Consider the following 20666-nt stretch of genomic DNA (forward strand, 5'->3'; position numbering starts at 1 on the left):
TAACTTGTCTTCTGTCTATGGCTTTTCCTATTCTGGCTGTTTCACATTCATGGAATCATAGGATATGTGTGCTCTTGTGAGTTACTTCTTACATTTAGCCTAATGTCTTCAAGGTTCATCCATCTCATAGCTTACATCAGAAATGCATTCTTTTTACGGTTTTTATAGTATGTGAACATATAAATAGGCCACATGTGCTTACCCGTTTGTCAGGAGATGGACATTTGTGTTGTGTTCACTTTGGGGCTATTATGAATATGTTGTGGACATTTGTGTACGAGTTTTTTTGGGGAGCATATTCAGGTTTGTGTACATAAATTCAGTTCTCCTGGGCATGTGCAGAGGAATGCAGTTGCCAAGTCATAGGATATTTTTGTTTAACATTTTTTTTGAGCCCAGAAAATTGTTTTCCTCACAGCAGCACCATTTCTCCTTCCCACGACAGTGTGTAAGGGTTCCAGTCTCTCCACATCCTCTCATCTCTTGTTACTGTCTCTTGTTTTGTTTTGGTCTACAGTGGGTCTCTGATTTAGAATTGTCCCAAGGACTTAAGCCTCCTGATCCAATTTGGTTGGTGAATGTGGTGTAAAAACAATTCACCCTTCTTCCTCCCAGCTTGCTCCGCTTCGGTGCTGTAGGATTTCCTTTAAGACACATTTTATTGAACCTATTACATGAACCTTAATCCCTCTCTCCTCAAGCCTACTTATCTAGTGGCTTCAAAAGATTTTCACCTTTATCAGAGGAAAATGTGCGCCCATTGATGTACATATGGCAGTACTTGCTGGGTGCAATGGCCCATATCTGTGATCCCAGTGGCTCAGGACACTGAGGCAGGAGGATCGCAAGTTCAAAGCCAGCCTCAGCAACTAAACGAGGCTCTAGGCAACTTAGTGAGACTCTGTCTCAAAAAAAAAAAAAAAAAAATAGGGCTAGAGATGTGGCTTAGTTGTTAAGTACCCTGGGTTCAATCCTTGGTACATACACATTTATACACACACACACACACAAAACCAAACAAACATATGGCAATACTTATACAGTGTTACTGTGTCACCAGCTATATGTCCTTGTTCCTGTGCTTTGGGCATCCTCTTCCTGTATGTTGTGCTGTGCAGGGAAAGCAGTGTTTAGAGCCAAGGGCCTCATCCTCCCAGGATGTCTTACCTGTCATATGTGGGACAAAGTGGAAGCATTTTCTGAATCATTTTAAGTTTTAAAATTACAATAATAATTTTAAAATTACAATAATAAAACATGCTCCCTGCAGAAACAAATTAGAAAATATAGAAAAACAAAAAAGAAAAGAAAACACCCTAAAACCATTTAGAGAGATAGCCTATATTGGTATTTTGATATGCTCACTATTTTTTAAAAAAAAATTTATTCTTTTTAGTTATACATGACAGTAATGCATTTCGACATATCATATATACATGGAGTATAACTTCCCATTGTTCACGTCTATTTGTGTGCTGAGCCACCCATCCCTTAAAATGGGATCATTCTGTTTTATAAGCTGCTTTTAAAATGCAATATAGCAAGGACATATTACCACATAAATGAATGTTATGATGTCACTAGACATAATAACATATATTTTAGCTTTTTTGCTGCTACGACTAAAAGACCCGACCAGAACAACTATAGAGGAGGAAAGGTTTATTTAGAGGCTCATGGTTTCAGAGGTCTCAATTGATAGAGAGCAGGCTCCAGTCCTCAGGACTTGAGGTGAGGCAGAACATCATGGTGGAAGGGTGTGGCAGAGGGAAGCAGCTCACAGCTGATCAGAAAGCAGAGAATCTACTCGCCAGATACAAATATATTCCCAAAGCCATGCCCCAATTCCCACCTCCTCCAGCCACACCCTACCACTTCAGTTAACACTCAATTAACCCCTATCAGGGGATTAAATCACTAATGGGTTAAGACTCTTACAACCCAATCATTTCTCCTTTGAACCTTATTGCACTGACTCGTGAGCTTTTCGGGGATACCTCACATCCAAACCATAACAGTATACATTGCATACATATGTGTGTTAATAATTTATTGGTTTGAATGAGTTAAAAACCAGAAGAAAAATTATGTGTTACATTATAGATTTGAAATGCTTTCAGATGAATTAGTTCAGTAATCGTTGCCAAAGATTATTAGATAGTCAGTGTGGTTCCTGGACTGTGAGATCAGACAATTACCACGAGCAAGAAATTCCCCAGCCCTCCTCATTCAAGGGAAACGAATGATCTACTTTCACAGCACGGCCCAAGCTGGTAGCCTTAGAGATAACCCAGATTAATAAGAGGAAGTGCTGTCCCTCTGGTTGGGAAGGGTTGTATCCACTCTCATCATTTTCCTCACTTTCAGAAAAATTGAACACCCCTTCTCTGACCGTCTGAAACGGTCCAAGGGATTACTGAACTTCTGGAGGTGGTTAATTATTAATCCAAGAGTGAATTCACAGAGACTTGGGTTCAGCAGTGAGGGGGCTGGTGGCTCTACCTTGAGGAGAGGGACTCAGATTTATCTGAGCTGACCTTTCCAAAGGGTCAGCTTATAAAGGACCTCTTCATTGCTTTCCAGTCCTGGGAGAGCAACAAGGTAGAGTGAGCCTGAGCTCTACTGCACTGACCTCTCCTGCCCACCTACCCTGGTACTCACATCCACCTAACTTGTCTTTCTGCACTTTCTTTCTTGGACTCTATTCCTGCCAAAGAAGTACCAAGTCTTCATTTATTCATTGTAAAAACAAAGAGAACCTTGGCACAAGAAAACTGATGGGTTACATCATCTCCAGAAAGGCTGCCTCTCTGAGTCATGGTGTCCCTCAGCAAGGCTCTCACCAGACTCTGGGGCTCTACCTTATCAGTTCCAGACTCTTCCTCATTTCAGGCCCTTTCCGAGAAGAAATCGCACATATTTACTAGCCATAGATGGTGATTTTGGGGTGGAGAGTGCCTGTTGCTATTACTTATTGCTTGTAACTACTCTGTAAGGTGAATACTGCAGTCTTAAGGAAGACAGATGAGGTGTACAGATGAGGTGACCTTGCTTCCTCAAGGGTATGTGGCTGGTAAGTGGTAGCATGGGCATTTGAGTCAAATGTGTATTATCTTTCTGTGTTAGCGTTGCTCACACTCAAGCAACAGTCCACATGCTTCTCTTAGCTGTAGAGCTCTTTGAGCAGAACAGACAAGCACAGTTAGAGCAGAGCTGCCTTGTCAAAACTGAGAAGGGTAGGATCCCAGGATCCTCCCTCTTCTGGGTGGCCCAAGACATCTCCACAGGACACTCAGGGCTCAGTGTGAAAACTATCACAAAAGAGATACCTGTGAACAGACAGGGAAAGTTGGAGCCTTTGAAGCATTCCCCTGTCTTTCCAGGTATTTAGGGCTCGGAAACTGGTTGTCTTAGACTAGATGGAAGATTGGGTGCTGAGGGGCCTGCCCTGGGGAACTGGAGGGTGCAGAGAAACCCCAATGGAGATGGTTTCAGAGAACAGCATCAGCTTTATTGCACAGCAAAAATAGCTTTTATAGTGGGTGTGTGCCAATTTGCGTATAACAGTCACGACAGACCAGAGGTGATACACAACATATCATCTTATGGGAGTCTAGACACCAGAGTTTTGAAACTGCCACGTAGGCTGACCTTGCACCAACAGGAGAAAAACCTTTTTTCAAAGGAGCAAGAAAATGGTGTTTACCAGTGTTCTGACAGCACTATGTCCCAAAACATAGTGCTCTATGTTAGGACTTCCCTGCTGCACAATGAGCAAGATAAGCATTCCTCCATGAGGGTCCAAGGTCAGGCCCTGTGACAATGGGGGTTCTATGGGACTTCAGTTTTTGTTCTCCAGGATGGAGTGGGCACTGGTGCCAAGAGCAGGCAGCTGAAGGTGGAGTGGCTCTCACCTTGGAAGCTGGACATCAATGCTGAAGTTTCTTCAAGATCACTCTGTAGAAGTTACTGAGTATGACCACTGTCTGATTAAGTCACATTTAAGGTTTGGCAGGAAGTACACTTGTGCAATTCTTGAGGGTGTGCAAGGCTTACTCTAGCACACCCAGTGCAGTCGGCATTCATTCCCATGCCCTTCTACCAATTCACATGTCTGTGAGCACCTGTGTACAGAGCCAGGCTAGTCTGAGAATCCAAAGATTAAAAACTGCCACCCCTGCCCTCTAGGAGCCCTTCGGCTTTAAACAAACAACTACAGTTCAAGGAAGCCCAAACAAGGGGACGTCAGGAAAGGCTTCCCAAAGTGTCCATCAGCCACCAACTGAAATCTACCTCCTTGTCTAGACCTGCAATTGTCTATTTCCTTGTCAAGATACACAAAGAAAATGATGATCTCTGGAGGCCTTACTGGGGTAAAGGCACAGTCCAAGGAGACCTCTAACTCCAGTGCCCTCGCACATTGGTTGTCACATTGTTTTTTGGAGCCAGGCTTGATCACTTGGGAGTCTTCAAGAGGAAAACCGTGGTCTGGATTGCTCGCCTCCACATGCTTACCCTGTCCCTGCTCTGCTGCTCCTTCCCTTAACAGCAGGGCTTAGCTGGAGGGCCACCTCCTGTTCCCATCCTGGCTGGGTTTTAGTGATCCTCCTTCGGGTCGCAGCATCTCTGTTGTGACTCATCACTCTGTATTCTAGCTGTCATCCTCTTTATCCCTCTCACTAGTCTCTTTTCTGATAAGATCTGTGTCTTGTATCCCAGTGCCTGACATTGAGCTTTATGCCTAGAAAACATTTACTAGATGTTTAAAACGAATGGGTGAAGGGTGGGGTATTTGAGTTGGATCCTGAAAGATGATTAGCATTACCAAGCAGAGGATGGTAGAAGGGTGTTCTAGAGAGAGGGAATTGAGAGTTCCCAGGGCCACCGTGATGTCCTCCATGTATGCCACTGAACTTGTCTAGGAATCGCTCTCCTCATTTGCCCGCTAAAGACAGTACTTACTGCACAGGCTTGTTGTAGAGATTCAAGATGATGTTCCTTAAGTATTATAGCATTCTGTGTATACAGAATATCTACTGGGTTTATTATTTTTTTAATTAATATGGTCTTTGTTGCTGGATGCACACTAAAGATGTGCATTACAAGAAATTTGAGGTTGGTGTTGAGTGAAGGACTTTTCACTCTAGCCTTCTGACTGTTCATAGCCTTATAGTTTCTTGTTCTGACTTCTCTCTCTCTCTCTCTTTTTGATTGGTACTAGGGATTGAATCCAAGGGTGCTATATCATTGAGCCCAGCCCCCCCCCCCCCCCCTTAATGTCTTATTTTGAGACAGGGTCTCACTTAGTTGCACAGGCTGACCTCAAACTTGTGATCCTCCTGCCTCAGCTTCCCAGGTTGCTGGGATTATAGGCATTAATTCTTCAAAGGATTGAATGCTATGTGATTTTGCCTGATTTTGATTGTGAATTCATAGAATAATTCTTCCACTAAGCTTTCTACGATTCATTCTCTATTAGGACCTGAGAAATTCTTACGTGAATCTGAAAGGTAGGGAGGGCACACTGCAGTTCTCACAGCCGACACACCACTCTGCCCTGACCCAGGTCTGCCTTGTGAAACAGAGGTCCCTGTGAAGGACCCACTCATACTGATTTGGGGGCAGGAATCTACTTAACCTTATGGATATTTAAAGAAGCCTTTTACAGGACCAAAATCTGTGTTGAATTGTAAGCTGTTTGCTTTTCTAAAGCTAAAAAAACAAATGTGTATCTGTGACAAAAACTGACATTTTCTTGAAACAGAAAAAAATTATGTTTGGGAGATTGCCTGTCCTCTTAGTTTATTTCATTGAGAACAGTAAAATAGCTATGGCCATTGTGCACTTATTTAAAGTTATTTAATTTTGTGACAGCTTTCTGAGACTGATAAATGTTATTGCTCTCGATAGATGAGGAATTAGAGGCTTACAGAGAGACGTAGTAATTTGCCCATGGTGGCATACCTGGGAATGATGGAATAGACTTTGAAATGAAGTGTGCTTGACTCTATAGGTTTTGTTTTTAGCTGGTAGGCTTTGTGGTTTCCCTTTTCTATTTAACTAGTTGGTCTGTTCCATTAGTATTCCTATGGTTAGGGAGAACATGGGGTGCTTGATGCAGGCTTGAGAGCTATTTCATGAGGTTGTAGTTATGATTATTATATCTCTTCTGTCTTCTTCCTGTCCCTAGCTATGGGGTGCTGCTTTGGGAGCTGCTGACTGGCGAGGTGCCCTTCCGAGGTATCGATGGCTTAGCAGTGGCTTATGGAGTGGCCATGAACAAACTTGCCCTTCCTATACCTTCTACCTGCCCAGAACCTTTTGCCAAACTCATGGAAGGTAAGTAGCCCCCGGCCTGAACAAAACTGGAGACAGTTTACCTTTTGATAGCACTTGATTGATATTGGCCAGTTTCACAAGATCAGTTGGAGAAAGAGGAGATAAGGTATTAGTCATCCCATGAGGAGTCCTTTGGGCCATTGAAAGAGCTACTTCCTGCTGAGGCAGGGCCCTTCTGCCCATGTCCAGTATCAGTAGAAGGTAACTTAGTAACTAAAGCCTGCTGTCCAGTACTTCACGAGCTTATTAATATAAAATAAGAAGATATGGGCTGGGGTTGTGGAGCCCTTGCCTAGCATGTGAGGCACTGAGTTTAATCCTCAGCACCACATAAGAATAAATAAAGCTATTGTGTGTACCTACAACTAAAAAATAAATATTTAAAAAAATATAAAATAAGAAGGTATACTAGCTTTTATTTCAGGACCTCTGAGTGTCTTACTTGTAGAAATGAACATTGGGGAAAAAAGGAACTCTAAAGTCCTCTGGGAAAATGCCCTAATTTTGTAAGTGAGAAATACAAAGCTGATCAGGGTTAAGTGGGTAACTGGCCATTCTGCTAATTCGTGGCTTTTCCTGATTCCCATTTTTATATTTTCCTTCTCTTCATTCCATTGAGTTGAGGAAGGGCAACTCATGTATTTATGGGAAATCGAGGCCCAGACTGTAGTTACCTTTGTCAAGACTTGAATTGTATAGTAACATGGTTGATCGTGGTAACTGTACTGTACACAGAAAACTCTTTGGGTTTGCTTTCCTTATGCTTCATTCACATCAGAACTGGACGGGTGCAGAGCAGCTGTGTTTGATTTCCAGTTTTGCTTTCTATGGTTGTGATGCTGGGCAGCCTGCTTAACTCTTGAGTCCCACTTGGGGTTACCTCAATTCCAGTCTCAGTTTCAGGAAGGAGAAAGAAGAGATAGTTTTCTGGTAAATGAAGTCATGTAATGCCCTAAGTCTTCTGTTCGCTTCAGTCCATTCATGCTTTCTGTTTTCTCACGCTTTCCATTCAGACTGCTGGAATCCCGACCCCCATTCACGACCATCTTTCACGAGTATCCTGGACCAGCTAACCACCATAGAGGAGTCCGGTTTCTTTGAAATGCCCAAGGACTCCTTCCACTGCCTGCAGGATGACTGGAAACATGAGATTCAGGAGATGTTTGACCAACTCAGGGCCAAAGAAAAGGTAAGAGAGAAAAAAGGCAGGCACTGGCTCAGTGGACCTTCTCCATCGGGGCCTCTGGACTAAGTCTGTCCGATCACCCTGCTTCTGACCTGACTTGACCACCTTCCTGCTGGGTAGCTATTTAATTGTCCAAGCCAGAGGAAAAGCACCACTGGACAGCTGCCAGTGGGGTATCTCAACCTGCCAGCCACAATTACGAGAGGCTTCTGAGAAGGTCTCTTGGTTCTACGGTGGACTTCCAAAAGGATGTTAGCTTCATATAGGGATAATTCAGTATGAGAATAGCAATCAGAACATCCTGCCCAGTGTCTTGGTATCAGACTCAGAAACAGAATACAGGCCAGGAATGCCATGGGTCTGAAATTGTGGGACATTTTTCATGGAAAGGGTTCCAAGCGCAAGCCTTCTGGGGAGTTCAGAGACTCCTGGCCTGCTGGAGATCTGCCTTTTTGTTTTAGTGGCCATTCCCCAAATGGCCCCTCTTTACCTCTTTGCTGTGTCTCTAGTAGTCAGCATCCACACAGGCAGAGCCAGTCGTAAGCAATTGTGTGGCTCACACTGTAAGGGCACACCTAAATCTAAGGGATATAGCGAGGCCCCTGAGGGTTGTCCACAGAGACTTGGTTAATTTCTTTTTCCCCTTTTCACTCTGCACTGTGGGAAGTTGGGAAGTTACTAGAAATATGAAAGCTAAAATTGCATGTAGCTAAAATTGTACATGCTTTATTGTTCCCAGTTATTTTGCTTGGGAGATCTGATGAGACCTTTTTGTCCTGTTTATCCAGAGCCCTGTCACCAGCGTGTAGGGAAGGTATTATTGTTCCCGTGTCAGAGCTGAGGGTCAGTGGCCTCCTTGTCATTAGAGCTAGTAAGTGGGGCAGCAGGACCTTGAACCTGGGCCTTCTGATTCTGAAATCTGTGTTCTTTGCAATATTAAGGTTGTTCCCTTACACAAATGACTTATAAATAATTTCTGGAGCTGATTTGAAGAGATTAGACTCCTATGGTACATAACAATCTGAACCTAGTACAGTTCAATATTGAGTGTTCTGCAGGGGAGTGGAGTAAGCTTAGGACAGATATTGGGTGGCTCTGAACTGGCCATTGAATGGGATGATCACGAGACACTTCTATCATTACTATTCCAGCTAGAACTCCCAGAATGATCAGCTTCTTTTTAGATGGTTAACCAGTGACTCTTGGTTACCTTTCTTTTGGTCAATAAATCTATAATATATATAAATATACATATACATATATATGATTATAAATTATATGTAATTATAAATTATATATGCCAGTAAGAAAAATGAAGACCATATTTTGTCAGCAGGTAGCTATAGTAATTCCACTGCCCCCTTCCATTTTCCACGGTTTTGCTTTCTGTGGTTTCAGTTACCCATGGTCAGCTATGGTTCAAAAAATACTAAATGGAACATTACAGAAGTGAACAATCCATAAGTTTTAAATTGCTTTTCGTTCTAAGTAGGGGGGTAAAATCTCATGATGTCCCAGTAGGGACGCCAGCCATCCCTCTGACTGTGTACACTACCTGCCTGTTAGTCACTCAGTGGCTGTCTCAGTTATCAGATCCACTCATCCTCTATCAGTGCTCATGTTCAAGTAACACTTATTTTACTTAATAATGGCCCCAAAGCATGAGAGTAGTGATGCTGGTGATTTTATTATATTGCTATAATTCTGTCTTATTATTGGTTATTGTTATACATCTTATACTGTGCCTAATTTATAAATTAAACTTTTTCATAGGTATGTATTACAGGAAGAGACATAGTATATGTAGGGTTTGATACTATTTGTGGTTTTAGGCATGCACTGGGGTCTTGAGATGTAGCCCCAAGGTTCAGGGGCACTGTGTTTCTAAGAAGAGTCAAACCCATAATAGCTAGCTTTTGAAGAGCATGTACTATGTGCCAACTGTTATAATTTATATGATTTGTCTTATGCAATAGGATAATAATTGTTCCCTGTCTAAGTTGTCAGTGCTGGTGACTTATGTTATTTGTCATGTCCTCATTGCTCCTCCTGCCTGGTCTCTAGAGCTTGGCCTTCAGTATTAGCGTCTCTGGTTGTATCTCAGGATGGCTGTTCTGAGCCTTCCTTTCCCCATGTCTGAGGGTGCTCAGATGTTCACTTACCAGCTCACAGATCAGCCCCCTCTATCCATGAGGCATCATGGGAGAGCTCTTCAGGATGCCGTGTGAGCACGAACCCTTTGAGCTCTCAGGCCTTACTCCAGAGCCCCTCTGCATGGAGGACCCTGCCCTTCCCTCTGATGGTTCCTCCCATTCTGCAGGAGCTCCGCACCTGGGAGGAGGAGCTGACACGGGCTGCACTCCAGCAGAAGAACCAGGAGGAGCTGCTCCGGCGCCGGGAGCAGGAGCTGGCCGAGCGGGAGATCGACATCCTGGAAAGGGAGCTCAACATCATCATCCACCAGCTGTGCCAGGAGAAGCCCCGGGTGAAGAAACGCAAGGGCAAGTTCAGGAAGAGCCGGCTGAAGCTCAAGGATGGCAACCGCATCAGCCTTCCCTCTGGTCAGTGGCTGGGGGCCTGAAGTGGGAGGGGAGTGAGGAGCCGGTGCAGCAGGAGTTTGTGGGACCCATGCCCGAGTGTCACCTGTTGTCATGGGCCATTCTGTTCAGTGGAAAGACTGGCTTGCTGAAAATCTGCCCCACTCCAGGGGAACTGCCAGGGGTGTGAGTGAACACAGTGTGAAGACAGACTCGCAAGGTCCGCCTGCTGGAAGTGTGGTGGCCCACCCAGGTGCATCTCACTTCAGACAAACCTGGAGAAGGAGGCTTCTAACAGGGAGAAAATTCCAGGACTGTGTATGTGAAACTAGAGGAGTCTTGGCTCTGTACAGCCCATCACCCCAAGGTTTCTTTACTTAATTAGTTCTCTGAGGATAGTTGAGATTAGGTTTAGTGCATAAGAATTTACATCATAAGGTCTACACATAACCTTTCAAAAATGCACTGGATGAATAAAGGTCCATCATTTGTGTTACTGTAGCCTTGGGGGAAATGCAAGGAAATATGAAATAGAATATTTGTGATGTATAATATATCCATCAAGGGAGGTGAGTGCTTAAGTATGTTTTGTTTTTAATGGACACAATATTTTTATTTATTTATTCATTTTTATATGATACTGAGGATCAAACCCAGGGTCTCTCACACGTGTGAGGCAAGCACTCTATACCACTGAGCTATAACCCCAGCCCTTAAATGTGTTTTTATGTAGATAAAAGTGCTCTGAATCTATAAAGCCCCAGGAAGCAAGCTTATCAGAAGTGTAGGAACCAAGGAAAAATGGCCTGATGAGAGCACCTGTGGAGGATGGTGAGCCTAGGACGGTGGCTTAGGAATAGACAAGGGAATTCTTTCACTGAAATTGAGAGGGTGTGCCCACAGAACATGTTTGCTGTTTTCTTTTGTACATTTTTTTTCTCTTCACACAGCACAGAGTCTTTAAGCACCTTTTGAGCATCTAGCCTGTGCCAGCATATTGCTGTGGGCTGGGGATGCAGGTATAGAAACCACAATCCCACCTGCAAAAGGACCACAGTTTATTGGGGAGATCAGGGTACAGACAAGGAGCTGAGTATCATGCCTCTCTGATGGTGAGGGGCTGAAATTCAGAGAAGTGGGTTTTACATTCTGTGTGATGTACCATAACTGCCTTTGGATGATGTTGGAATCAAGGCAACTTGACCACCTCCCTTGGTCCCTGGATTCCCTGCTGTGCCCACACTTAATGAGAAGCATTAGTCTCCGTGCATTGATCCCTGAGAAGATCATCGGAAACAGAGAATTTTGAGTTCCAATCCCTAGAATAATCAACAAACTCTCATGAGCTCAAAGCTGTTCTCAATGTGTAAACGCTCCATCTGTATACACTAAATAGAGAGCTTTATAAAGACTTGTCTAATGATGTTCACTCAGATAATGAATTTTCCCATCAGTTCATACATTCATCTTGCCATGTCCCTTAGGAAAAAAGAGATGGTTCTGAGAGAGAACATTTCCCAGGTAAACAGATCTTTTCAGGGAACTGAGGCCTGTCTCTCAGGTCTGCCCCAGAAGACGTCACCTCTCTTAAATGAGTTTGATGATGGGATAAGGCTAATGCACATTCCTGTGTTTGTCTTTCCTCAAGCAGATTTCCAGCACAAATTCACGGTGCAGGCCTCCCCAACCATGGATAAAAGGAAGAGTCTTATCAGCAGCCGCTCCAGTCCTCCTGCAAGCCCCACCATCATTCCTCGCCTTCGAGCCATCCAGTGTGAGACTGTTTCTCAAATTAGTTGGGGCCCCAAACATACCAGGGCACCTGTCCCCTGCTCTGTCCAACTGCCAGCTGGTCCAGGCTTGCTCCATGCATAACTTCTGCCCCCGAAACCCCCTCAACAGATGTATATACATGTACATATGTACACAGACCCTCAGCCCTACCCTGTCCCTCTCCATTAACTTTGCTACTACCTTCTTTACTTTTTACTCCTGGTTAAATATCAGCAAAGGGATTTCTGGGTGCTGAAGGATCTTTAGTGAGTTACAAAGCAATTTGGAAACTGGTGTATAATGTAGATATAAGTTGTTGGTACCCTGGCTTGGGGACCTAATGTTTTTTTCTTTTGTCCATATTTCCTAAAGAATGGCTTTTCCAAAGTCATTTTCTTAGCTCCTAAGAAAACTTGCACATACTGTATAGTGGGCCAATCTTAGTCTTATTTTGTTTTTACTATAGTATTTGTTTAAAAAAGTACACACACACACACACGTGTGTGTGTGTTTGTATATGTAAATATGGGTGTATATGAATGGATTGTTTCCCAATTTGAAGATAGATTTCACTTAAAAATCCTGGGTTTCTGACCTTCCTTGAGGATTCAGATCACATCAGTGGGTTACTTTTTTTTTTTTTTTTATGTGACCAGAGTTGGCTGGAATTGATAGCAGTTTCCATATGCTTCCTATTTTGCTTCAGTGGCTTCAGTTCCCTGTTTTTTTTTTGGTAGTTGGCTCACTCCATTCATTTCTCATTTGAGCCGTATCTCTATAGCTTTCCATCAGAAGAAGGTTCTTCCTTCCTTATCTTTTCCTTTCCCTCTCTCCCTCTTCCTGACCACCTTCTCCAGAGCCTGGAAAGCCTCATTTTCTTCTTTCCAGCCTGTCTTCCAATAGTTCCTTTCTTCCACATTTTCCTTACCCACTGTCTCCACCGACCCCACATCAACCTCTTCATTCCCCCACCATGCAATTCCACTCAGCAAAACAAGTTCTTTCAGTTACATCTGTTTGGAACTCTGGTGTCTGGTTGGCCTGAGCCCCAGCTTTATATTGGACTTGTAACACTTTGGGAAATTTCTCCATGTTTTTATTTTGAGAGTTAAATGGTTGGTAGCTGGGGACTCCGTTGCTTTCTTGTAAGGGTCCCTTAGGCACAGAGTTTCTGGTGAGGCCTAACTTCCCTGCAACTCTAAGTTGTTCGAGTCTGTCTGGTGGGGCAGAGGCTAGTTTTGAGGGGGCCCTGTCTGTTCATTTCTCTGGATCTTATCTGACCTTTGTTATGCACAGTGACACCAGGTGAAAGCAGCAAAACCTGGGGCCGGAGCTCAGTCATCCCAAAAGAGGAAGGGGAAGAGGAGGAGAAGAGGGCCACAAAGAAGAAGGGACGAACATGGGGGCCAGGGACACTTGGGCAGAAGGAACTTGCCTCAGGGGATGAAGGGTAAGAGCCAGATGATATGAAATTCTCTCTAATGTAAAGATGAGTGCATCATTTAAAAATATGAAATGAAATACCTTTTGCTAGCCAGGCACCGTGGAACATGCCTGTAATCTCAGCTACTTGGGAGACCAAGGTAGGACGATCATGAGTTCCAAGGCCAGCCTCAGCAATTTAGTGAAAACTTGTCACAAAAAAAAAAAAAAAAAAAAAAAATTAGGGGCTGGAAAAAAAGGGCTAGAGATGTAGCTCAGTGGAAGATTGTCTCTGGGTTCTATCTTCAATGCTACAAAAAATAAAACACCCTTTTTCTATTGTGTATTCAATTGTAAACCTCGTGGTCTTTACAATTTACAGTTTTTTCCAATCTACTGGTTCCCAGGCACTTCCTAGGATAGGAGTTACCAAACTTTCTTCCACAAAGGGCCAGATAATAAATATTTTAGGCATTGTGATCCATAAAGTTCTGTCACAACAGTTCAACTCCTCTTTTGGAGCAAAATAGCCGTGGACCATGGGCAATATATAAATGAATGAGTGTGGGTGTGTTCCAGTCAAACTTTAGGAAAACAAGGGGTGGGCAGGATGTTGCCCACCAGTGCGGTTTGCTGATCCCTTCAGAGCAAGGAAGAAATACAGGAAGTTCTGTCTGAGTCTTCTACTCATACCTGGCTCTTCCTCTTAAAGGATCCATTCATAGTTAAGAGAACAGAGAGCAGGGGTCAACAGAGGCTCATTCTGAAGCAGGGGCAGACAGAGAAACCAGCACTGATAGAGGTAATAGGCCATGAGAATTTCTTTCAGGCTTCACCCCAGAGTCACACTGACTACCCCCCATGGGAAAAGCCCAGGGGGCCTTGGTGCTATGAAAGAACTGTGTCCTCACTTGAGTGCTTGAGGCCAGAGGCCAATTTTCCCCTGAGTCTCAGTGCTTCACAGGCCAGGCACTCATAGTGTAGTAGTGGAGGGCTTGGCTGATGACTCTAGACTGCCTAGCATGAATCCTAGCTCCACCCAGTTTTCTGTGTGAGCTTGTATATTCTGTGGATTGGGGATGATATCAGTACCCATCCCACTGATGGGTAGCTGATGTGAAGGTTTTCTGAGTTCTTCTTTGTGAAGTGCATAAATAGTTTGCTGGCTCATAGGGAGCTTGTATACATACTGGCCAGGGTGAATATTCCTTACCTCTTGTGTAGTTCTGTTCCATACCCGAAGCATGGCTATCACAGTTTTAACTTCTTAGTGTTCAACTCTAAGCCAGTAGTGTTTTATGACTTATTCTAAGTGTGAGAGAGTCCAGCAGTCCTCTTCACCATTACATAATGACTTTCCAAAGAGTTACTAAGGTTGGCTATTAGGTTTGCGGGTGCCCTGGTTTTGCTAATCTTTCAAATACTAAAATTTTCATGTCTAAAATCTGTTTCCCCACATCAGATCTGAATTCAAGGTGAAAATAAAGGATTGATTTTCTGAAGCCAGGCTTCAGAAATCACTGGATGCCTTTGAATAGCAAAGTTAGACATGTAGGGCAAACTACCTATACTGTGTGTAGCTTCAGGATGAATCCACAGAGGACAGCAAATCACTCTACTCTACCAAGTTCTGTAGGAGCTGGAGCTTCCTAGTTGGTTCTTTGAGCACTGAGCTAGACAGGAGTTGAGCTGGGTTTGAGAAACTTGCTGACCCTGAGTCACTTGATATTTCTTCTTTTTTTTTTTCTTAATATTTTTTTTTAGTTGCCTATGGACCTTTATTTTATTTACTTATATGCAGTGCTAAAAATTGAACCCAGTGACTCACACATGCTAGGCAAGCATGCTACCACTGAGCTACAGCCCCAGCCCATCACTTGATAATTTCTGACATTATAATTCCAAATACCGTTAGCCAGGCTGGTTGTAGATTCCAGTAATTTCTTTGTTTCTGCTTCATTTAAAGATACTTTTTGTTGGGCACAGTGACTTACCTATAATCTCAGCTACTCGGGGGAAAAGGATCACAAGTTCAAGGAATGACTCAGAAATTTAGTGAGACCCTGTCTCAAAAAATAAAAAGGGGTAGGGATGTATTTCAGTGGTAGAGTGATTCTGGGTTCAATCCCCACTACCTAAAGAGGGAAAGAGATACCTTTTATCTTGGTATTAAATTAACCATATTTCACATTACAGAATATCAACTTGTACTTTTCTTTTTCCTTACATAGGTTTGTCTTCATACCTTTTTTGGGGGGTGAGGTACCAGGAATTGAACCTAGGGATGCTTAACCACTGAGCCACATCCCCAGCCCTTTTTGTATTTATTTAGAGACAGGGTCTCACTGAGTTTCTTAGGGCCTCGATAAATTACTGAGGCTGGCTTTGAACTCTCCATCCTCCTGCATCAGCCTCCTGAGCCCCTGGCATTACAGGGTATGCGCTACCAATTACCTCAGAGGTGTGAGAGAACTCATAACTGTTGAAGCAATTAAAAATATCATATATCTCATGATTATATATCATGTATCTCATGATTATCAGTTCCTATTAAAGAAATAAAAGTGGATTTCATCTAGTTCTGAGTAAAAAATCTCTTTGGTGTCAGAATTTTTATTCTTTTGGTACCAGGGATTGAACCTAGGAATGCTTAACTGAGCCACATCCCCAGTTCTTTTTATATTTTATTTAGAGACAGGGCCTCGCCAAGTTGTAATTCTCCTGCCTCAGCCTCCCAAGCTGCTGGGATTACAGAAAATTTTGAGAGCCTCTCTCTATATTTCTAATTTTAGAGCCTGTTGATTGAAGAAAATATGTAATGGCAGTAAGTTATCTTGAATTCAGTAACATTAAGTGAGCGTGTATCTTCCTGCTTTTCACAAATGGTACAGCTCTATAGGACACATACACACTTGTCTCAGGACAGCTTGGTTATCTGGATTCACAGACCCACCCTGCAGTCGCCCTGGGACCTTGGTCCTATAGATAGGAGGGCTTGGGCCTGAAACAGCTCAAAAGGCCATCTTGTTAAGTTTCCTTCCTGGTGTGGACTTTGCTGACTGGACATGGGGAGGTGACTGGCAACAGAGCTCAAGCCCAGCCTTGGGATCTCGGCTATGGGAGAAGCTGAGCAGGATGCCCTCACTACTGATTCTCTTTATTCATTGAAGATCCCCTCAGAGGCGTGAGAAAGCTAATGGCTTAAGTACCCCATCAGAATCTCCACATTTCCACTTGGGGTGAGTCTAATCCTCACCCTTTCACCAGCTGTGCTGGCAGCAATCATCCTTCCATTTCCTGTTCTCATACCCCATAGAATCAGGTCTCATCACTGCAAAGGCTGAGCTGAGTTTTTGTTTTGTTTTGTTTTGTTTTTTAAGAGCAATACCATTGTGCACTTTGGGAAATTTCCTGTGTTGATCTGTCACTTTCCTGACCACTCCAGTATTTGGGATACTCCTGGCACCCTTAGCGTTAGGGAGAAGATCCATGGCTATTTATCCTTTAGACTTGAGCACTGGTGTTGACTTGCTAATCTGGATTTCCTTGGCCCCAGAGCTGGAAGTGATAAAATTACTAGTTAGAAGTCCAGGCTGTAGGTTTAGCAGCGGGCTCCTCCCTGGCTCTTTATTTTGGTTGAAACCAGTGGACGTTGAGATGTACTTGAATCCACTGGTATGTCTTTCAGCACTTGAAACATCTTGCTGAGGTCAAGGGAAAAGGTCAGACCTTCTTTTGTGTTCAGAGTGGCCTGGGACTCAGGGGAGAGTGGGCTTTTGTTGAATGGGTCTTCAGCATTAAAAAAAGAGCCACCTTTGATTATTCTGTGGGATCCCCCAAACCACAACAGCATATGGATTCCTCAGTGCTCCTATTTACTGTCCTCTAGGGAAGAAGACCAGTGCTTCCTGCCTCTGACTCCCCCATCATATTAGGGGGTTTGTGGGATACCCTGTCTATCCTTGGTGAGATACTGGCTTGCTGAATGAGCTGATCACAGGGATTTGAGAGCAAGCTGATATCCTCTTTCTCTCCATCCCCACACAAACCGAGGGCCGGAGTACAGCATAATGTACTACCCACATAGGTCTGTCCCAAAGTGCACTGGGTCGGTGATGCTTTGTTGGTTGATTTTTTTTTTTCTTTTTGAAAAATGTATGGCTTTGAAAGTGGCCTAAGCATGCCGGGAGTTTGAAAGGAGGATTGAGCAGTGGCGTGAGTGGGGCGGCCCAGCCCATTTCTGCTGGATCATCTGCCCATGCTTGCTTTGTATTGCAAGTATTGTCTTTGCATTGCAATATTTCTAATGTCACGAGTGTGTTGTGTTTAGTGTTTGTGGATTTTCTCCCTTAAGAAGGGATCAGGCAGGACCCCCATTCACTGGGCAGTCCTTATTCTGTCTGCCCACCCTGTCCCCCAGCTCTCTCCACAGTTCCACAGCATGTGAGGAGGGTGGGTCAAACTGCTGCTTTTCTTTCCCTAGAGCATGTACACTTCTGTTTGTGCAGAAGGTGGGCTCAGTGAGATGCTGCCTGTACCCTAGGTCCTCATTGTGATCAGGCAGACAAGGAAAGGCATTTCCTCAGGCCCTTGGAGGCTAGGTGAAGAAAGTGGCCACTTCTGACAGTCTTCTCATTTCTTCTTCTTCAGCCTCAAATCCCTGGTAGATGGATACAAGCAGTGGTCGTCCAGTGCCCCCAACCTGGGAAAGGGCCCGAGGAATAGCCCGGCACTGCCAGGGTTCACCAGCCTTATGGAGATGGGTAAGCATTGCTCTGGTCTTTGTTCTCTCCCTAGTCCCTCAGGGAATTCTTGGCCATTTCCAGGACTGTTTAAGGACCCCTAATACTACTTAATGGTGTTTGTCTTAGCTTTTACTCAACTCCTTTGTCCTGTACCCGTTTCATTGAATTTCTAAGTCAGTTTTTTCCTGCTGTCATGGAGCCTACCTTTGGCTTCTTATCCCAAGGGGCCAGTTAAGAGTCTCCTTAGGGCAAGAGAAGGGTGAGGCCTTGAATCAGGCATTTCCTGTCCCTGACTCTATGGAGAGGGGAGCCCACAAAGTGGGGGGTGGTGATAGAAGACACTGCAGCTGTCCTCCCAGGAGGCTTACCAGTGCCATCCTCTGATTACTGAATGATGGGTAAGTTCTCCAGGCTCTCTCTCAGGTGATATTCTTATCTCTGTAGATTTCTAAGGTCATTCCATCCATGGAGCCAATTATAGGGGATTCTAATCCTTTGTGGAGACTAGTCTTAAGTTGCGAAGCTGTCATTCTAGAAATCCAAAAGTCCTTCCAATTTTAAGGTACGAAACTATTAGGAATGTTTCTGTTCTATCCAGTGTTCTAGAGACTCGTGCTTTATTTGTACTAAGGGTTTCTGTGGGACTCAGTGGTAGAGTACTTGCCTAGAATATGAGGTCCTGGGCTCAATCCCTAGCATTGCGTGCGCACACACATGCACACACACACACACACACACACACGTGAGGTTCAAAGAAGTAGCAAATTACAGATCTTCTTTCCTAAAAATAGGAAAATGGGCTCCGGAATGTGGATTCATTTCCCCGGGTTGGTTGCAACTGCGTGTCGGGGAATACAGCCCTTTTGGTTCCATGTCCATTCCAGGTCCTGCCCGTCAGGCCTTTTGACTTTGGCATCCCTGACACTGAGTCAGGAGGCCTGGGGTCAGGGGAAAGGACCAGATTCTTCTTCTTGCTGCTTTGTACCCATTTCTTTTTTTCTCCTCCACTCCTCTCATCTGCACAGAGGATGAGGACAGCGAAGGCCCAAGGAGTGGAGAGAGTCGTCTACAGCATTCACCTAACCAGTCCTACCTCTGTATCCCATTTCCTCGAGGAGAGGATGGGGATGGCCCCCACAGTGATGGAGTCCATGAGGAGCCCACCCCAGTCAACTCAGCCACCAGTACCCCTCAGCTGACACCAACCAACAGCCTCAAGCGCAGCAGTACCCATCACCGCCGCTGTGAGGTGGCTCTGCTTGGCTGTGGGGCTGTCCTGGCAGCCACAGGCCTAGGGTTTGACTTGCTGGAAGCTGGCAGGTGCCAGCTGCTTCCCCCAGAGGAGCCCGAGCCACCAGCCCGGGAGGAGAAGAAGAGACGCGAAGGTCTTTTCCAGAGGGCCAGCCGTCCTCGACGGAGCACCAGCCCCCCCTCCCGAAAGCTCTTCAAGAAGGAAGAACCCATGCTGCTGCTGGGGGACCCCTCCGCTTCCCTGACGCTGCTCTCTCTCTCCTCCATTTCTGAGTGCAACTCCACCCGCTCCCTGTTGCGCTCCGACAGCGATGAGATCGTGGTGTATGAGATGCCAGTCAGCCCCGTCGAGGCCCCGCCCCCGACCCCATGCACCCATAACCCCCTGGTCAATGTCCGTGTGGAACGCTTCAAGAAAGACCCTAACCAGTCCCTGACTCCCACCCATGTCACCCTCACGGCCCCCACACAGCCGAGTGGTCACCGGCGGACTCCTTCTGATGGAGCCCTTAAGCCTGTAGCTCTCCAAGCTAGCAGGAGCCCCTCCAGCAATGGGTTGAGCCCCAGTCCTGGATCAGGTGAGTCCCGGGTGCTTCCTCTCTCCTCTGTCTTTTGTGCCTCCCAGGGAGTGAAGGTGTAGGTGCCTCATTTCCTCTTTCTACTTCTGGATCTGAGTAAGCCCCATTCCATCTCTTACTCAGCCAAGCAAGAATTACCAATCTGAGGTCAGGGAGGTGACCAGGGTTGGATGGGGCCACAGGGCAGGGATCTTTCCTGGCAACCAAAAGAAGACAGGTGGGTTCTTGGAAGAATCAGACCTGGTACCGCACTGTCATGTCTAGGCCCTTGGCCAGGGTAGAGCACTGCTGTGCAGGCAGTGTCCAGAAGGGGCAGGAATCTAGCTTCTGGTTATTTCTGGAGGGTACCATGGATACTAGGAAGGAATGCTGCGCTGCAGGTAGGAGGGCGTTTTCTGCCACGTAGCTGGTTACAGGTCTCCCATTACAACATCAGCTCAGACACACTCACAGGAAGGCTTCCATCTGTCAGCTCGCTTGTTAACACTCATTTCTGACTCACCTGCCTCAGCAGACATGGACATGTGTCCAGGTGAGTTACTACCCATGTGCACACACTTACCTGCTGTATCCGACACCTGGGCACACACACACTCAAACCCAGATTTTCCCTGTCACCACCCTTGCTCCCTGGAATATCTCAGACTGACTTAGAGTTGGCTCCAGTCCAGGAGGAGAAGCAGGGAAGGCCATACCTTTAGTGAGATTTAGGTGTCAGTGACAATTATATTTTTACCATTGACTTGACCTTCCTCTTAATACGCTTTTGTATTCTCAGATATAAACCTCTTTGGGAACAGAGACTCTATATTGCTACTTAGACTTCTGTTCCTAT

At 44.9% G+C, this 20666-nt stretch overlaps 1 protein-coding gene across 2 annotated transcripts in view; it reads left to right on the forward strand.

Annotated features, from left to right (window-relative positions):
* The window catches only part of Map3k9 (mitogen-activated protein kinase kinase kinase 9), a 75981-nt gene that overhangs the window by 46526 nt on the left and 8789 nt on the right, over positions 1 to 20666 (forward strand). The window contains exons 4-11 of one of the 2 annotated variants that reach the window (XM_027931633.2): positions 6191 to 6339; positions 7353 to 7528; positions 9846 to 10086; positions 11714 to 11836; positions 13132 to 13285; positions 16428 to 16496; positions 17908 to 18020; positions 19028 to 19831. In XM_027931633.2, coding sequence (XP_027787434.2) covers positions 6191 to 6339; positions 7353 to 7528; positions 9846 to 10086; positions 11714 to 11836; positions 13132 to 13285; positions 16428 to 16496; positions 17908 to 18020; positions 19028 to 19831 — 1829 coding nt within the window. The remainder of the gene's footprint in view (positions 1 to 6190; positions 6340 to 7352; positions 7529 to 9845; positions 10087 to 11713; positions 11837 to 13131; positions 13286 to 16427; positions 16497 to 17907; positions 18021 to 19027; positions 19832 to 20666) is intronic. The other variant, XM_027931634.2, reaches the window with a different exon arrangement.

This window comes from Marmota flaviventris, chromosome 2, assembly GCF_047511675.1.
Source record: "Marmota flaviventris isolate mMarFla1 chromosome 2, mMarFla1.hap1, whole genome shotgun sequence".
In the NCBI taxonomy this organism is placed as follows: domain Eukaryota; kingdom Metazoa; phylum Chordata; class Mammalia; order Rodentia; family Sciuridae; genus Marmota; species Marmota flaviventris.